This window comes from Zalophus californianus, chromosome 8, assembly GCF_009762305.2.
Source record: "Zalophus californianus isolate mZalCal1 chromosome 8, mZalCal1.pri.v2, whole genome shotgun sequence".
Taxonomy (NCBI): domain Eukaryota; kingdom Metazoa; phylum Chordata; class Mammalia; order Carnivora; family Otariidae; genus Zalophus; species Zalophus californianus.
In genome coordinates, this window is record NC_045602.1 from 19,564,170 (window position 1) to 19,581,776 (window position 17,607).

The 17,607-nt window shown below is 37.2% G+C and overlaps 1 protein-coding gene across 2 annotated transcripts in view; it reads right to left on the minus strand.

Moving 5' to 3' along the window:
- ATAD2B (ATPase family AAA domain containing 2B) overlaps positions 1 to 17,607 on the minus strand; it is a 168,597-nt gene that overhangs the window by 114,836 nt on the left and 36,154 nt on the right. For both annotated transcript variants that reach the window (XM_027621587.2, XM_027621586.2), the window contains exons 8-12: positions 16,481 to 16,556; positions 9,906 to 10,004; positions 7,294 to 7,405; positions 4,690 to 4,805; positions 2,906 to 3,080 (exon numbers count right to left, since the gene is read on the minus strand). In XM_027621587.2, coding sequence (XP_027477388.1) covers positions 2,906 to 3,080; positions 4,690 to 4,805; positions 7,294 to 7,405; positions 9,906 to 10,004; positions 16,481 to 16,556 — 578 coding nt within the window. The remainder of the gene's footprint in view (positions 1 to 2,905; positions 3,081 to 4,689; positions 4,806 to 7,293; positions 7,406 to 9,905; positions 10,005 to 16,480; positions 16,557 to 17,607) is intronic.

Below are 17,607 nucleotides of genomic sequence, written 5' to 3' on the forward strand. Positions count from 1 at the left end.
CCTGTTTTATAGAAGAGGCAACTAAGAATCAGAGGTTTTCATTTATTTCACATTATATACTTAATAGTAAAGCCACATGTTAAACATTTTTCTGACACCAAAGACCAAACTCTATTGTTTTTAAGATTTTATTTATTTATTTGAGAGAAAGAGAAGACAAACTGAGGCGGGGAGGGGGGTAGAGGAGAAGGAGAGCGAGAAGCAGGCTCCCCGAACAGCAGGGATCCCAGATCCCAACACGGAGCTCCATCCCAGGACTCTGGGATCATGACCCAAGCCAAAGGCAGAGGCTTAACCAACTGAGCCACCCAGGCACCCCCAAAGACCAAAGTCTTAGCCAATATATTATACCTACATTTCATTTACTGCATAGATCATGTCCTTAATTTAAGAATGTGGACTCTTTTATTTAAAAAGACAATAATGTGGGGCACCTAAGTGGCTCAGTTGGTTGAAGGGCTGCCTTCGGCTCAGGTCATGATCCCAGGGTCCTGGGATCGAGCCCTGAGTCAGGCTCCCTGCTCAGTGGGAAGCCTGCCTCTCCCTCTCCCTCTGTCTCCAGGCTCGTGCTCTCATTATCTATCTCAAATAAATAAAATCTTTAGAAAAAAAAATTTTTAATTAAAAAAAAAAAAAGACAATAATGGGGGTGCCTGGGTGGCTCAGTGGGTTAAGTGTCTGCCTTCGGTTCAGGTCATGATCCCGGGGTCCTGGGATTAAGCCCCATGTCAGGCTCCCTGCTCAGGGGGGAGCCTGCTTCTCCCTCTCCTCCCCGCTTGTGCCCTCTCTCACTGTCTCTGTCTCTCCCTCAAATAAATAAATATTTTTTAAAATTCAATAAAAAGTGAAGTAAATAAATAAAAAGACAATAATTGGGGCATCTGGGTGGCTCAGTCAGTTAAGCGTCTGACTCTTGATTTTGGCTCAGGTCATGATCTCAGGGTTGTGGGATCAAGCCCTCTATCAGGCTCCGTGCTCAGCAAGGAGTCTGCTGAAGATTCTTTCCCTCTGCCTCTCCCCCCAACGCCCGCTCTCAATCTCTGTCTCTCTAAAATAATAAATAGATCTTAAAATTTTTTTAAATAACACAATAATGACTATCAGCAATTTTTCAGAAAAGAAAGCATTCCAACTACTCTTACCTACTTACTCACAAAGAAAACTATGAAACAGAAATAAACTGAATTTAGATTTAAGAAGAGAATTAATTTATGCTATAGTTTTGAATGAAACCAAGACACATTCCTACTCCCAGCATGACGGGGCTAAAAGCATATTATATAACTCTGTCAAAAATTTAAAATTAAGTCACTGGACAATACATCAACATTCCCAAACTAATTATTTCATCCACCAATACTGTTCTATATTTGCATTTTTCAATTATTAGTAAATTCTCTTGAAGCAAACTGACTGCCTATGTTTCACTTCCCAATAGACACTGAACACCTTGAAGGCAAAAATTTTACCCTATTCCTCTTTCTACTCCCATTATTCAGAACATGCAGTTCCTCATACTAACTAAAAATAATATTTGAGGGCACCTGTGTGGCTCAGTCAGTCAAGCGTCTGCCTTAGGCTCAGGTCATGACCCCAGAGTCCCACGATCAAGTCCCACATCAGGCTCCCCACTCAGCGGGGAGTCTGCTTCTCCCTCTGAACCTCCCCCATCTTGTGCTTTCTTTCTCTCAAATAAATAAAACTTTATAAAAAATAATAAATTTAAAAATAAATAAAAATAATATTTGAAGTGCTTTACCAATTACAAAGGACTTTGATAAACATGAACTCAAGTAATGACTGCTCAAAGACTGCTTGCTGAAAGCTTCTTAATTTCATGTAATTTCCTTAGATATTATGAAATAAAAGCTGCACTGCCAAATATGAATGACTTCCTTCACTAGCTCAAATAATCAAAAGTGAATTTATAATAGGACTAATAAAAGTCTTATGAAATAATATTGTTAAATATTATAGTAGTAATACAATTACTACTTTAAAGTAGTAGTTATAAAGTTATAGTAATAAAAAAAATGAAGACTGCCTACATGATATTCAGTCACCTAACCCTGACTTTTAAAACCACTCATTACTGGGGCACCTGGGTGGCTCAGTCAATTGAATGTCTGACTCTTGGTTTTCGCTCAGGTCATGATCTCAGGGTTGTGGGATCGAACCCCACATCAGGCTCTGCACTCAGCAGGGTCGGCTTGGGATTCTCGCCCTCTGCACCCCCTCCCTGCACACACACTCTCTCTCAAATAAATAATCTTTTAAAATAAAATAAACAGGGTGCCTGGGTGGCTCAGATGGTTAAGCGTCTGCCTTCGGCTCAGGTCATGATCCCAGGGTCCTGGGATCGAGTCCTGCATCGGGCTCCTTGTTAAGCAGGGAGTCTGCTTCTCCCTCTCCCTCTGCCTTTCCCCCTGCTTCTTCTCTCTCTGTCTCTCCCGCAAATGAATAAATAAAAATCTTTAAAAAAATAAAAAATAAAAAAAATAAAATAAAATAAACAGCATTCATTACTGAATTCTTCCAGTACCATATTTACAGCTCATGAAAATAACAGACTGCTCTGTGAGATTTCTTGCCCAAATATTTAGCTTTTCCTTAATTAGATTATAACCTAATGATATATATATATTATACTCCAGGTTCTCAATACCACCTTACATGGTATTATATGCCTACTAGCCACTTTAATAAATGTTTTGTGAATCATCTTAAATTAGTACTATTTAAACTGCTATTAAATATATCCAAAGCATACAAATTCAGATTACCGATCCTAAATTAAACATACTGATTGGAAATATGCCTTCTTGTGAACAGTTTATATTTACAGACTAGATGTATTAAATATTCTATTTTAAAGAAGATACTCATATAAGCTGATTTCACTTACCTGATCAAAAAGAAGCCTAAGTTGCCGTTCAGATTCACCAACCCACTTGCTCAGACAGTCTGCTCCTTTTCGCATAAAAAAAGCCACCTTTTTGTCTCCTTGACTGCACTCGTTAGCTAGTGCTCTGGCGACCAAGGTTTTACCTGTACCAGGAGGGCCATAGAACAAACAGCCCCTAAAGGAAAAAAGAATCAACAGAAGTAAGGCAATGCTATCACCACCATTAATAACCAACATACAAGGATGCATCACCCATATAATTTTTTCCTAATGTATATGATAATTATTAGACACTGGAAAAGCTTTTTGTAGCATAGAGACGAAAGTTTCACTTTGCTGAAAGCATTCAAGGATGCTCTCAACAACAAAACTTTGGTAGGCAAATCAGAGAAAAGAGTAATTTGGCAAGATATATCAAAATTTTAAATGTGTTTTCCCTGTGACCCAGAAATTTATCTTAGAATGTATCATACAAAAAGACTCAAAAGAATATAATATAGATTTTAAATGGATGTTCAAAAAAGCATTAATTCTAACCGTGAAAAACTGAAAAAAATTAAGTGCTATCTATTAGTAAGGCACAGATAGGGGCACCTAGCTGGCTCAGTCGGTGGAGCATGCAACTCTTGATTTCAGGGTTGTGAGTTCAAACCCCATGTTGGGTGTAGAGATTACTTAATAAAGTCTTAAAAAAAATCTTAAAAAAATAATAAGGCACAGATAAACACAGTGTTACATCTATAAAACAAAGAACTAGTAAAGTATCAAAAAGAATAATACACACATTATTGCTATGGGAAGGTGTCTAGAATATATTATAGAGTAAAACACAGTTATATAAAGGTATTACCGAACAATTTCATCTATATTAAATGTTTATATGTACTTATAAACAAAATATAAACTTAACATACACATATATGTATAAAATAAGCCTATAAAAAATATACAAAATTGTTCCTCCCTAAGGAGTAAGACTACCCTCTACTTATGACACTTTCTGCTTACCTCTCTCCATTTTGTTTCAGTTTCTCCCATAACTATACTACTTTAATGACTTTGAAAAAAGTAACAATTATTTTTAAAATCCAACTTATATCTATAAAAAACAAATAAACTGCTTTTATGATTTTAAAAAGCCACTGTAGAATAAGCCACATTTTTCGTCTACTGATTAATAGAATAGAGGATGACTCTTTAATAAGATTTACATCCTGAAACAGATGGAAAATGAAAAAGAATATTTAGCAGTTTAAACCTAACAGTCTGTATGTACATCTTCAGAATATTTTATTCTGCCCAATTTCCTTTAACATAATTTCTAGCCTTTTCTCAGCCTAGCTATCTCATGATCAAATGCAATTAATCTGATCATAAAAATAAATATCAAGCTTACCATTTCAAACCTATCCCATAATGAAGTCAAAGAAACACTTAATTGAAGTTGTGTTTCCAAAGACTAAACAAACAACATAAAGAATCCAACTCAGTGTTATTAGGAGGCCAAACTAAGGAAAATCCATTGGACAATCCACTTGTATATTCAAGTCCTGTATAAAGATTTATACCTTGTGCCTGACTCTTAAATGCTGAAATGTGAACTTCAAGAACACACTTAGTACCAAAGCCTTTCAACACTAAATAATAAAAATTCATTCCTAATTCTCATTGCTAGAACACATCAAATAAATACAAACAAAATACTTATATTTATAATCATTTATTAACTGAAATTCAATAAATTAACAGTAGTAACAATAATAAACATCTAGAACATTACTTACCTTGGAGGCTGGATCTTAAATTTTTCAAAAATTTCTGGATAAAGAAGTGGGAATACTACCATTTCCTTTAGTGCATGAATATGATGGCTCAATCCACCTATGCTATCAAACCGCACCTTTGATAAGGGTGAAAGAAGGGGAAAAGTTTAATATAAAATAATTTTAACTGCTTATAGAATTTTTAAAATTATGAGATAGTCTTATGATTCAGAAATATAGGCAAAGCAGGAACTGCTGAACATAAAGTTCAAAACACTTCACTTTTGAAATGTAGAAAAATAAACTTAGCAATAAAATTCAAGTTTACATTGCAGTTCAGCTAAATAAAGCTACCATTCTTTAATCTCCTAGTAACTAAGGACAAGATTAATGGCCAATCTAACACTTTAATGGGTGTCTATAGGAGATGATAAGTTGTATTTACACTCTAATATTTTAAACGCCTTTCAAAATACCATCTATCACATACATTCTTAGCAAGCGCAATACTGTCCCCAAGGGAGCAAAAACTGATTTAGACGTAGGGTGAAAAACATCTTAGCTACTATAATGGTTTGTGACCCTCCAAAGCTGAACTTTACATAACCAAATTTCTTCTTTATTTTTTGTAAAGATTTATTTATTTATTTGAGAAAGAGAAGAGAGAAAGTAAGTGGAGGGAGGGGCAGAGGGAGAGAATCTCAAGCCGACTTCTTGCTGAGCACAGAGCCTGACGTGGGGCTCAATCTCATGACTCATGAGATCGTAACCTGATCGGAAATCATGAGTCGGACACTTAACTGAATGAGCCACCCAGGCACCCCATACCTAAAAGACTTTGTAAAGTAAAAATTGTATAGAAAAAAGCACTTGACAGAAATATTGCCAAAATGTTAACAGTGATTGCCTCTGACTGCTGGATTAGGGCAGATTTCTTCCCCTATATCTTTATTATATTACGGTCCTTGAAAATGTTTCACAATGAAATGTTACTATATAAAAAAACTGAAGTAATCTATAAAAATAAATGCAGAGTTTAAGTAACAGAAACATTCTAAGAGAAACTATATTTTCTTATATATGATATCAAATTTTAAAGTAAAAAGTCCCTTCTTACTGAAGGGAAGAGACATCTAAAATTAACTAGATTCAAGAGAGTAAGGTACTGATAAACCAAATAACCAAAGATCATTAAGTAAGGTCCTCTGAAGGGCACCTGGGTGGCTCGGTTGGTTAAGCTGCCGACTCTCAATTTCAGCACAGGCCATAATCTCAGGGTTATGTGACTGAGCCCCAACTCACCCCGGTCAGGTTCCACACTCAGCGCAGAGTCGGCTTGAGATTCTCTCTCCCTCTTCCCCTCCCCCTCCTCCCAGGTCATGCTCACTCGCGCTCTCTAAAATAAATAAAATAAAATAAATTAAAATAAATAAATACATAAATTTAAAAAAAAAAGGTAAGGTCCTCTGAGAATGTGTACTCATAGATATGAGATTGTGAATTCAATATTCTAAATAAGGTCTTCAATTAAAATATTTTCCCCTATGACTTCAGATTGGAGATAGCTAACATTTCATTTTGAAATATTACACAACTATATTTCCTAAGTTTCTTATATGAGAATCAATTAAATTATGTTGTACAGAAAGGCTTATGGGAACAAAGAAAAAAAATCAAATACAATCTTGGCTATGCAGTAACCTTATTCCAAAATATTTCCCCCAAAAAGATTATACTAACAGTGAGAATCTACTATATCCTCTAAATCTTGTCTCACTCTTCATACTACATACTTTTCCTGGGTACTATAACCCATTTCCCATAGTGATCTCAACTATCTTTATATTGGGAACCCATATCTGAATTTCTAGATATTTCTCCTTAATGCCAAACCTAAATAACTAATTTCCTATAGGTACTTCCATTTGTGATGTGCCACTGACACCTAAACACGTCTACAACTAACTAAATCACCTTGACCCCTCAAAATATATTCTTCTTGTAAGATTCCCGGCCTCAGAGAGTGGATCATCCCACCCAGTCGCTTAAGTCAAAAACTTAGGTCATACATTCAATTTGTTTCTCTCTCTCATTCCCCAAAAGCAATAATCAGGAATCACCCAATTCATCAAATCTGAATTCTCTCCTGAATTCTGTCAAATTCACCTATTCCTTCCTTCCATCATTACCCTACCGTGACCATTACTCTAGATTACTATGTTACAACTATGTCTAAACCAGTTTCCCTAATGCCAGCCTTGCTTCCCTCAAATTCATTAATTACATCATAAACAGAGTACTCCATCTACAATGTAAAACTGATCATGAAATCTAAGCAGCTTCAACAATACCCCACTAGGTATCATGGTTTATGAGTCCTTGCCATATTTGTGAGCCTCATTTCCTACCCATTTTTTATTATATATGCCAGTAACACTGAAATGGGGGGGGGGGCTTGAGTAAGCATCACATGGTACCAGAGTGCTAGGTTTCAAATCATATGCATCAAAACACTAATAATGGTGATATCTGGGTTTTTATTTTTATTGTGTGTTGCTTTAGAAACAAGAAATAACCTTTATTTAAAAAAAAAGCTCCTTCTAGAAAAACATTTACGAAACTTACTGATTTATCAATGTTCATTGGATCAACATCAGCCAAGCTTGCACCCACTTTGACACGTTCTCGGAGAATACCACTAGCTAAATCTTCTGCTCTGAAGTTCATAGGTAAACATCTGAAATTCGTAAAAATGCAGGTAGAGAATATTAAAAGTTTTACATTTTCAATGTCAAAATAAGTGTAAGTCCCTGATACATTTTCATCTTTCTCCTTTTTCTCAAAACCCAGAAAATAACAAGGATTTCATATTTTTGAAGTACTTTACCTAAGTTCCTTTCAACTTTCAAGGCCAAAAATAAATGTATTCACTAGACAAAACAAACGAGATCACTAATCTATTTATTTGTCCGAAGAAACCAAGCTATTCCAACTTAGAACACAACATATTATATACAGCATTAAATGAACTCAAACTTTATTATTCTATTTGTCCTCAGGTATTATGTGGGTATGTCTACATGATTTAAAAAATTTCTTTCCCTTTAATTCAAAGGAAACCAATCCTAGATCACTTTTGATCTAACTAACCTTTATCTTTTGTATAACTACCTTAAAATAGATCTTTAGCCACTTAAAATCTTACATTGTATTAATTTTATTACCCTAAGAAAATATAATCTACTTCCTCTTTCAATCTTGGATAAACACCAAAAAAAAAAAAAAGACATAAACAGCCTCAAAAAAAGTATAGTTTCCATAATGAATGTACTTTTCACACACATTTCTGAATCCTAACTTAACCTTAAAAATACTTCCAAAGCAAGTATCAGAATAGTTCAGATTAAATAAGCATTAAATTCTTTTATTTAAACTTAGATTTTGAGGCACCTGAGTGGCTCAGTAGGTTAAGCGTCTGTCTTCGGCTCAGGTCATGATCCCAGGGTCCTGGGATCAAGCCCCGCATCAGCCTGCTTCTCCCTCTCCCACTCCCCCTGCTTGTGCTCTTTCGCTTTCTGACAAATAATAAAATCTTTTTTTTTTAAGATTTTATTTATTTATTTGACAGAGAGAGAGAGAGAGCACAAGCAGGGGGAGCAGCAGGCAGAGGAAGAGGGAGAAGCAGGTTCCCAGCTGAGCAGGGAACCTGAAAGTAGGGCTCGATCCCAGGACTCCGGGATCATGACCTGAGCCGAAGACAGACGCTTAACGACTGAGCCACCCAGGTATCCCAAAAACTTTTTTTTTAAGATTTTATTTATTTATTTGACAGAGAGAGAAACAGCCAGAGAGACACAAGCACGGGGAGTGGGAGAGGGAGAAGCAGGCCTCCCAATGAGCAGGGAGCCCGATGCGCGCTCCATCCCAGGACCTGGGATCATGACCTGAGCCAAAGGCAGACGCTTAACAACTGAGCCACCCAAAGCCCCTAAAAACTTTAAAAATTTTAAAAAATAAACTTAGATTTTTTTCTCTTACATTTTCTTTCCATCATCCACGTGAGGAATTCTTTTCAGCATAAAATCTATACCAATCCAAACTTGTTTCCAAGACCCACTAACTGAAAATTTGGTATTTCTACAATAGATATATAATGCCAAATTATAGAAATACTTTGCTAAATGTAAATTTTCTAAATGTAATTTATCTCTACTAGTATAAACATAAGCTAGAAAATTAACTCAAATTTTAAAGAATAAATTATAATTTGGGATGCCTGGGTGGCTCAGTCATTAAGCATCTGCCTTCGGCTCAGGTCATGGTCCCAGGGTCCTGGGACCGAGCCCCGCATCAGGCTCCCTGCTCGGTGGGAAGCCTGCTTGTGTTCCCTCCTGCTTGTGTTCCCTCTCTTGCTGTGTCTCTGTCAAATAAATAAATAAAATCTTTAAAAAAAAAGAATAAATTATAATTTGACATTCTAATCACTTACTAGACAAAACACTGGTTCTCTCACCCAGTGAAAACTCCTAAGATTTTAGTGAGCCACGTATTAATCATTTACCCTAGGTAGGCAAAGACCACTAGATGGCACTCACTGAACCAAAACAAAACAAATTTTCCAATAAAATCCAAGGGCTCCTGAGACGATTCTATTACAAACCAAATCAGGGGCACCTGGGTGGCTCAGTCAGTTAAGCGTCTGCCTTCAGCTCAGGTCATGATCTCAGGGTCCTGGGATCGAGCCCCATGTTAGGCTCCCTGCTCAGCAAGGAGTCTGCTTCTTCCTCTCTTTCTGTCCCTCTCCCCCAACTCCGGCTCTCCCTCACATAATTAAATAAATAAAATCTTAAAAAAAAAGAGAGAGAAACCAGATCTTACTCTGAGGTCTGTAATCACTGTAAGCATCTATAATCAGCCTCACTAAATGGATTTGAATTAGAGGAGAGGTACCAAGGAAATACTACCATGGTTGTTGGCCTCTTCCCCTTGGCTCTTCCTCCTTTACGTTCCTTCATTCCTTGAGTAGTTACACAGTAAATAATTCATGAGAAGTTTCCCAAGGTTAGATTTCTATTCTAAGAATTACTAAGTAAAAACCAAGTAAGTACATTACTCTAGTCTAAAATATGTATTGAATATCGGTGTTAGCAAAATGCTAGTGCAGATAAGAATCCCATTCAAAAAATAACTGTTCTTCCTTTTTCTACAATGGATATAACAATAAAAAATTTACTAACCTATTTCTTGCTCTTGCCATACTTTTTGATTTCCTCCTTTCAAAGCGTTCTTCATCAGAAGAAGTTGTGTCACTACTATGAATGGCATGCTTCTTTCTCCTATTTAAAGAGAGTAAAATCCTTAAAATCATTATAGCAGCAAATGGTTTTAAAAAACACATTGTTGGGGCACCTGGCTGGCTCAGTCTGAAGAGAATGCAAGTCTTGATCTCAGGGTCATGAGTTTGAGCACCATGTGGGGTACAGAGATTACTTAAATAAAAATTTTTTATAAAGATTTTATTTATTTGACAGAGAGAGAGAGACAGCGAGAGAGGGAACACAAGCAGGGGGAAAGGGAGAAGCAGGCTTCCCGCCGAGTGGGGAACCAGATGTGGGGCTCGATCCCAGGAGCCTGGGATCATGACCTGAGCCGAAGGCAGACGCTTAATGACTAAGCCACCCAGGTGCCCCCTTAAATAAAATCAAAAAAATTAAAAAATAAAAAAACCAATATGGGGCGCCTGGGTGATTCAGTCAGTTGAGCAGCCGACTTTCGGTTGGTTTCGGCTGCGGTCACAATCTCAGGGTCGTGGGACTGAGCCCCCGACCCCCATCTGGCTCTGCACTTGGTGCGGAGTCTGGTTGGGATCCTTACCCCTCCCTCTTCTTCCCCCTCTGCTCCTCCCCCTGCTCTCTCGCTCTCAAATAAATAAAATCTTTTAAAAAAAGAAAAAGGAAATTTGATCCTAACGCCCAACTTAGCTCTACAGTGAAAAACAATCATTACTCATAGAAATGTAAAAGCTATTAATTGGTTTTTGACTTTTAGGATTAACCTAACAAATTAATCAAGTAATAATTAGTAAGTGTCACAGAAAAAATATAAATGCTATCAGTCCAAATAATACAAAAAGACAGAGAGGAACCCAGCTAGCTCAGTCAGTAGAGTGTGCAATTCTTTATCTCAGGGTTGTGAGTTTGAGTCCCACGTTGGGTGTAGGGATTACTCACAAATATAATCTTAAAAACTTAAAATATAAGAGGGGTGCCTGGGTGGCTCAGTCATTAAGCGTCTACCTTCAGCTCAGGTCATGATCACAGGGTCCTCAGATGGAGTCCTGTGTGGGGCTCCCTGCTTCGCGGGAAGCCTGCTTCTCCCTCTGCCTGCCGCTCCCCCTGCCGGTGCTCTCTCACTCTCACAAATAAATAAATAAAATCTCTAAAAACAATTTTTAAACAATTCTATATATTACTCAGTGCTCATCAAGCTAAGTGTACTATTAATCCCCTTTACCTATTTCACCAATTCCCCCTACCCCCTCCCCTCTGGTAACAATCAGTTTGTTCTCTATAGTTAAGAGTCTGTTTTTTGATTTATCTCTTTTTTTTCTTCACTCATTTGTTTCTTAAATTCCACATAGTTCACTCCTTACTTTTAAGGTTAGGACATAAACATCCACTTCTCTCCATTCTACTCTTCTTATTTTTTATTTTATTTTAATTTTTTTTAAGATTTTTATTTTTATTTATTTTTAAAGATTTTATTTATTTATTTAAGAGAGAGAGAGAGAGAGAGAGAGAGCAAGCATAAGCAGGGAGAGCAGGAGGCAGAGGGAAAGGGAGAAGCAGGCTCCTGGGCTGAGCAGAGAGTCTGACACAGGGCTCAATCCCAGGACCTGGGGAGCCTGCTTCTCCCTCTCCCTCTGCTCCTCCCCCCACCATCTCCCCCTCTTGTGCTCTCTCTCTCTATCTCAAGTAAATAAAACCTTAAAAACAAAACGAAACAAACAACCTTCAGCTAATACTTTACTTACTGGAGAAATAGTGAACGTTTCCCCAAAAATCAAGTATGACACAAAGATACCCACTCTTACAATTTCTATTCACCACTGTACAGAGGATCCTAGGCATTACAATAGAAATGAAATAAAATTCAGAGGCTGAAACTGTCTCTACTTGCAGATGATATGGTTTATATAGAAAATACTCAGTAATCGGGCACCTGGGTGGCTCAGTTGGTTAAGTGACCGCCTTCAGCTCAGGTCATGATCCTGGAGTCCCGGGATCGAGTCCCTCATCAGGCTCCCTGCTCAGCGAGGAACCTGCTTCTCCCTCTGGCCCTCCCCCCTCTCATGTGCTCTCTCTCTCTCTCTCTCTCTCACTCTCTCAAAATAAATAAATAAATCTTTAAAAAAAAAAAAAGAAAATACTCAGTAATCTACAAAACAACTACTAGAACTAATAAAATTTGCCAAGGTCACAGGATACAAAGTTAATAGACAAAACAATTCTATTTTTAAATCTTAGTAGCAAACAATTAGAAAGTAGTTTTTCTACAGAGTATTTTTTTAAGTTTTTATTTATTCATTTAAGTAATCTCTACACCCAAGGTAAGGCTTGAACTCACAACCCCAAAATCAAGAGTCACATGCTCTTCTCACTGGGCCAGCCAGGCACCCCTAGAAAGGAATTTTTTTTAATGTTTTTTTTACAGATTTTATTCATTTATTTGCCAGAGAGAGAGAGACAGCAGAAACAGGGGGAGTGGCAAGCAAAGGGAGAAGCTGACACTCTGCTGAGCAGGGAGCCCAATGCAGGACTCTATCCCAGGACTCTGGGATAACCTGAGCTGAAGGCAGACACTTAACCAATTAAGCCACACAGGCATCCCGAAAGTAGTTTTTAAAAGCAATTCCACTGAAGCATAAAACATAAAATACTTAAAAATAAATTTATAAGACATGAAAAACCTCTATACTGTAAACTACAAATCATTGCTGAGAGAAATTTCCAAAGACTTAAATGAAAAGATATAACATGTTCATGGATTGGCAGACTAAATATTATTACAATATTGATTCTCTCCATATTGACCTACAGTTTCAATATAATCCAAACAAAATCCCAGCATGCTTTTACTGTAGGAATTAACAGGGGTGCCTGGCTGGCTAAGTCAGAGGAGTGCTGGACTCTTGATCTCTGGTTGGGAGTTCGAACCCCACCACTGCATGCAGAGATTACTAGAGGAGCACCTGGGCAGCTCAGCAGGTTAAGCATTGGACTCTTGATTTTGGCTCAGCTCATGATCTCAGGGTTGTGAGATCGAGTACTGCATGGGGCTCATACAGTGGAACCTGCTTAAGATTCTCTCTCCCTCTGCCCCTCCCCCCACTCACGTGCACACACGTGCGTGCTCTCTCTCTAAAAAAATAAATAAATTTTGGGGGCACCTGGGTGGCTCACTCGTTAAGCATCTGCTTTCAGCTCAGGTCATGATCCCAGCATCCTGGGATCGAGCCCCGCATCGGGCTTCCTGCTCAGCAGGGAGCCTGCTTCTCCCTCTCCCTCTGTCTACTGCTCCCCCTGCTTGTGCTCTCTCTCTCTCTCTCTCTCTCTGTCAAGTAAATAGATAAAACCTTTAAAATTAATTTTTTTAAAAAGAGAGAAAGAAATGAACTAAGTAGCTGATTATAACATTTAAATGAAAATGCAAAGGACCTAAAATATCCAAAGTAGGGGTGTCTGGTGGCTGTCGGTTAAGCGTCTGCCTTCAGCTCAGGTCATGATCCCAAAGTCCTGGGATAGAGCCCCTGCGTCCATGTCCCACTCCCTGCTCAGTGGGGAGCCTGCTTCTCCCTCTACCCTGCCCTTCCCCACTGCTTGTGTGCTCTGTCAAATAAATAAATAAAATCTTTAAAAATAAAATATCCAAAGTAATCTTTAAAAAGATTAAAGTTAGAGGACTTACAGTACCTGATTTCAAGATGTACTATAAAGCTACAGTAATCGAGACAGGGTGGTAATGCTTGATCAGTAGCACAAAATCCAGAACTAGACCTGGACTATATATAGGAAATTAAGTTTTTCACAGAAGTACCAAGCCAATTCAATGAGTAAGCTTTTTCATCAACAACTGATGTTGAAGATACTGTATATTCATGTACAAAAAAAAGAACCACATTTACCTCCCATAATACACAAAAAGCTAAAACTATAAAACTTCCCATAAAATACACGGGATAAAAATCTTTGTGACTTCATGGTGGAAGAAGGTTCAAAAAACACAAACTATAAAAGAAAAATGGATATTCTGATCTCCATAAAAATCTGAAACAACTAATAAGAGATGGATAGTAGATAGTGGGAGTCAAGTCTCTCAATGTCTGAAAGTTACAAGATAAACAAGAAAGGTTAGAATAAACTCTGTGATAGTGGATTAGAGTGGCCGACTTCAGTAAGAACTCATGTTTAGCTTAATACAGATAAAGATGGATAAAGAAACAATTATAAATGTGTCTAGATACATAGGTTAGTGTATATGCATAGATTACCTAGCTATCCAGAAGAGGGCCTTGTAGCTACAAAAATACACAGTGTTTAGATACTGGCTTCTAAATATTATTCTCCAATGAAAGAAAACAGGGATCCTTAGTGAGAGGGCTTATCCTAGAGCCGGGGAACAGAATGTATATGATGAGCCTGGCGCATGTTGTAATGACAGAAAATAAACAAGTACTCAAAAAACAAAAGGATTTTTATTTGTAAAAGGGACACAGGAGAAAAACCTGAATTTCCAATGGCTAAAGCAGGTACAAAAATAACACAATATTTCATTATAACCCAAGGTAGAAATATGCATGCATCCATACTGATATAAATTACTGAATAAATACTTTTAAGGAGAAAATGCCAATGTCTTACAAAAGAATTTTAAGTAATATAGGTAGATACTCCCCTCTCTAGGAGATGGAGCTTAATTCCCAAACAACTACCTTTCCTTGAAGGTGTGCGAGACTTAGTGATTTCTTTATATAAAAAATAGACTATGGAAATTGAAAAACAGTACCTTTACAGTGGAGAAACATGGCAAACACGACTCTAACCAAGTGATAAAGGTTAACATTATCAGTGATGTCATATGGATATAATTTTCCCCTTGATGTGATAAAACAAGAAGGACCCTTTTCCCCCTAGGTAATCTTTCCAAAAATCCCTAACCCCAGTCTCATCTAGAGAAAAACACGATTAGACAGATTGGAGGACATTCCACAAGATACAGGGACAGGTGGGACACCTGGGTGGCTCAGTCGGTGGAGCGTCTGCCTTCAGCTCAGGTCATGATCCCAGGGTCCGGGGATCAAGTCCCACAACAGGCTCCTTGCTCAGCAGGAAGCCTGTTTCTCCCTCTGCCTGCCACTCCCCCTACTTGTGCTCCCTCTCTGACAAATAAATAAATAAAATATTTTTTAAAAAGCTACACAGACAGGATTCTTCAAGATTATCAAGATCATGAAAAACAAGGAAGACAAAAAACTGACAGACCAGAGGAGACTGTGGAGACGACAACTACATGTAATATGGTGGGTGGTACCCTAACTGTATTCTTCAGCAGAAAAGGAACATTAATGAAAAAACTATTAAAATCCAAGTAAACCTTGGAGGTTGATGAGTAATTATGTACCAATATCAGTTCTTAGTTTTAACAAACATGCCACAACATGTTAACAATGACAAAAATTGGGTAAGAGGTATAAGGGAACTCTATACTATTTTTGCAACTTTTCTACAAAGCTAAAATTGTTCCAAAATTAAAAATTCATTTAAAGAGGGCGCCTGGGTGGCTCAGTTGGTTAAGTGACTGCCTTCGGCTCAGGTCATGATCCTGGAGTCCTGGGATCCAGTCCCACATCGGGCTCCCTGCTCAGCAGGGAGTCTGCTTCTCCCTCTGACCCTCTTCCGTCTCGTGCTCTCTCTCTCTCCTCTCTCTCTCAAATAAATAAATAAAATCTTTAAAAAAAAATTCATTTAAAGAAATTTTTAAACATTTGTTCTTCAAAACACATCATTATGAGAACTAATGGCCAAGTCAAACGATGGAGGACACACTTGTAATACATACATGTGACAAAAAGATTTATGTTTAGAATATATTTTTAAAACTCTTAAAACTCAATAAGAAGGCAAACAACTTGATTTTAAGATGGGCAAAAGATTTAAACAGAAATCTTTACAAAGAAGATATAAAAATGGCCAATAAGGGGTGCCTGGTGGCTCAGTCAGTTAAGCGTCTGCCTTCAGTTCAGGTCATGATTTCAGGGTCCTGGGATGGAGCCCTGAGTCAGGCTCCCTGCTCAGCAGGGAGTCTGCTTCTCCCTCTCACTCTGCGCCCCACCCAACTCATGCACACACGCTCTCTCTGTCTTAAATAAATAAAATCTTTTTTAAAAATGGGGGGGAAGGGAAAAAATAGTAAAGACTAACTGAACCAGCGTTTCAAGTGAAAGCAATGTGAATTGTTTAGATTCAACTCTACTAAGAGACCCCCAGACAGCTATGTAGCTTTAGGGAACATAATTGTTAAAACAGTAACTATTCTAAGCAAACTGAACCAGGAAGGGAATAGTCACATATAAGATAGTAACTACTAGTCCCTAATTAAAGAAAGAAAGATGCCATTTAGTCCCTCATTGACATTATCAACACCATCAATACCTATATTCTAATTATAAGGCATTTCATTATGTATTATTTAAAGGATATATCTAAATGACATATATAAATATTTCCTCCTTTCGAAAACCAACAAGGCATACCTGATATGGCTTCTTCTTGCTGGAGATCTGTGAATATCAAACAGTGTGTTTTCCCTCTTTTTTTGATGAGCTGGTACTTAAAAAAAAAGACAACACAGAAATAACTAATAATAAATTGATAAACTGATGTATTAAAGGAATAGAAATTACTTCTGTTAACTTTCTGAATAGAAGCTAGTCATACGTGTTCAAGTTCCAAAGTTCAAGTTCCAAATGCTATCTAGAAGGAGCACAGCAAAAACAAAAACTTTGTTGTAGGTAATAGCATAAGATGCAAACAAACTTTCTAAAAAAGATGTTAAATTAAAGCTTCGTGATTTGGAGTTAAACAAAGATTTTTTGGATACCACACCAAAAGCATAATCCATTAAAAAAATTAATATATTGGAATTCATCAAAATTACAAATTCTGTTCTTTGAAAGACACTATTAAAAAATTAAAGGAAGCAATCTACAGACTGAGAAAATATCTGCAGATCACCCATCTGACAAAGGACTGATAGCCAGAATGCATTAGGAACTCTCAAAACTCAGTATTAAAAAAATAAACAACTCAATTGAAAAAATGGGCATGAGATTTGAAACAGACACTCCTCCAGAGATAACGCTGGCAAAGCAGCACATAAAGATGCTCAACAGCATCTGGGAAATGGAAATTTAAACTGCTATAAATATGTATTAAAATTAATTTCAAAACCGGACCATACCAAGCATGTGGCAAGAGAATGGTGCAACTGGACTCTCATACATTCTTAGGGAGAATGTAAGTGGTAAAATCACTTTGGAAAACAGTCTGGCAATTTCTTAGCACATTAAACATACTCCTAAATCACAAAACCCAACCATTCCACTCCCAAGAAAAATGAAAAAATATGTCCAAAGACTTGCACATGAATGTTCCTAACAACTCTGTAACAGCAAAATACTAAAAATGTCAACAATCCAAATGTCCATCCACAAATGAATGGATAAACAAATTATGATATATCCATACAATGGAATGCTACTTGGTAATAAAAAGAAATACACTAGTGTTATTTTCAAAAACATGGATGAGTCTTACAATTATCCTGAGTGAAAGAAGTCAGACAAAAAAGAGTATATATTGTACATAAAATTCAAGAAAA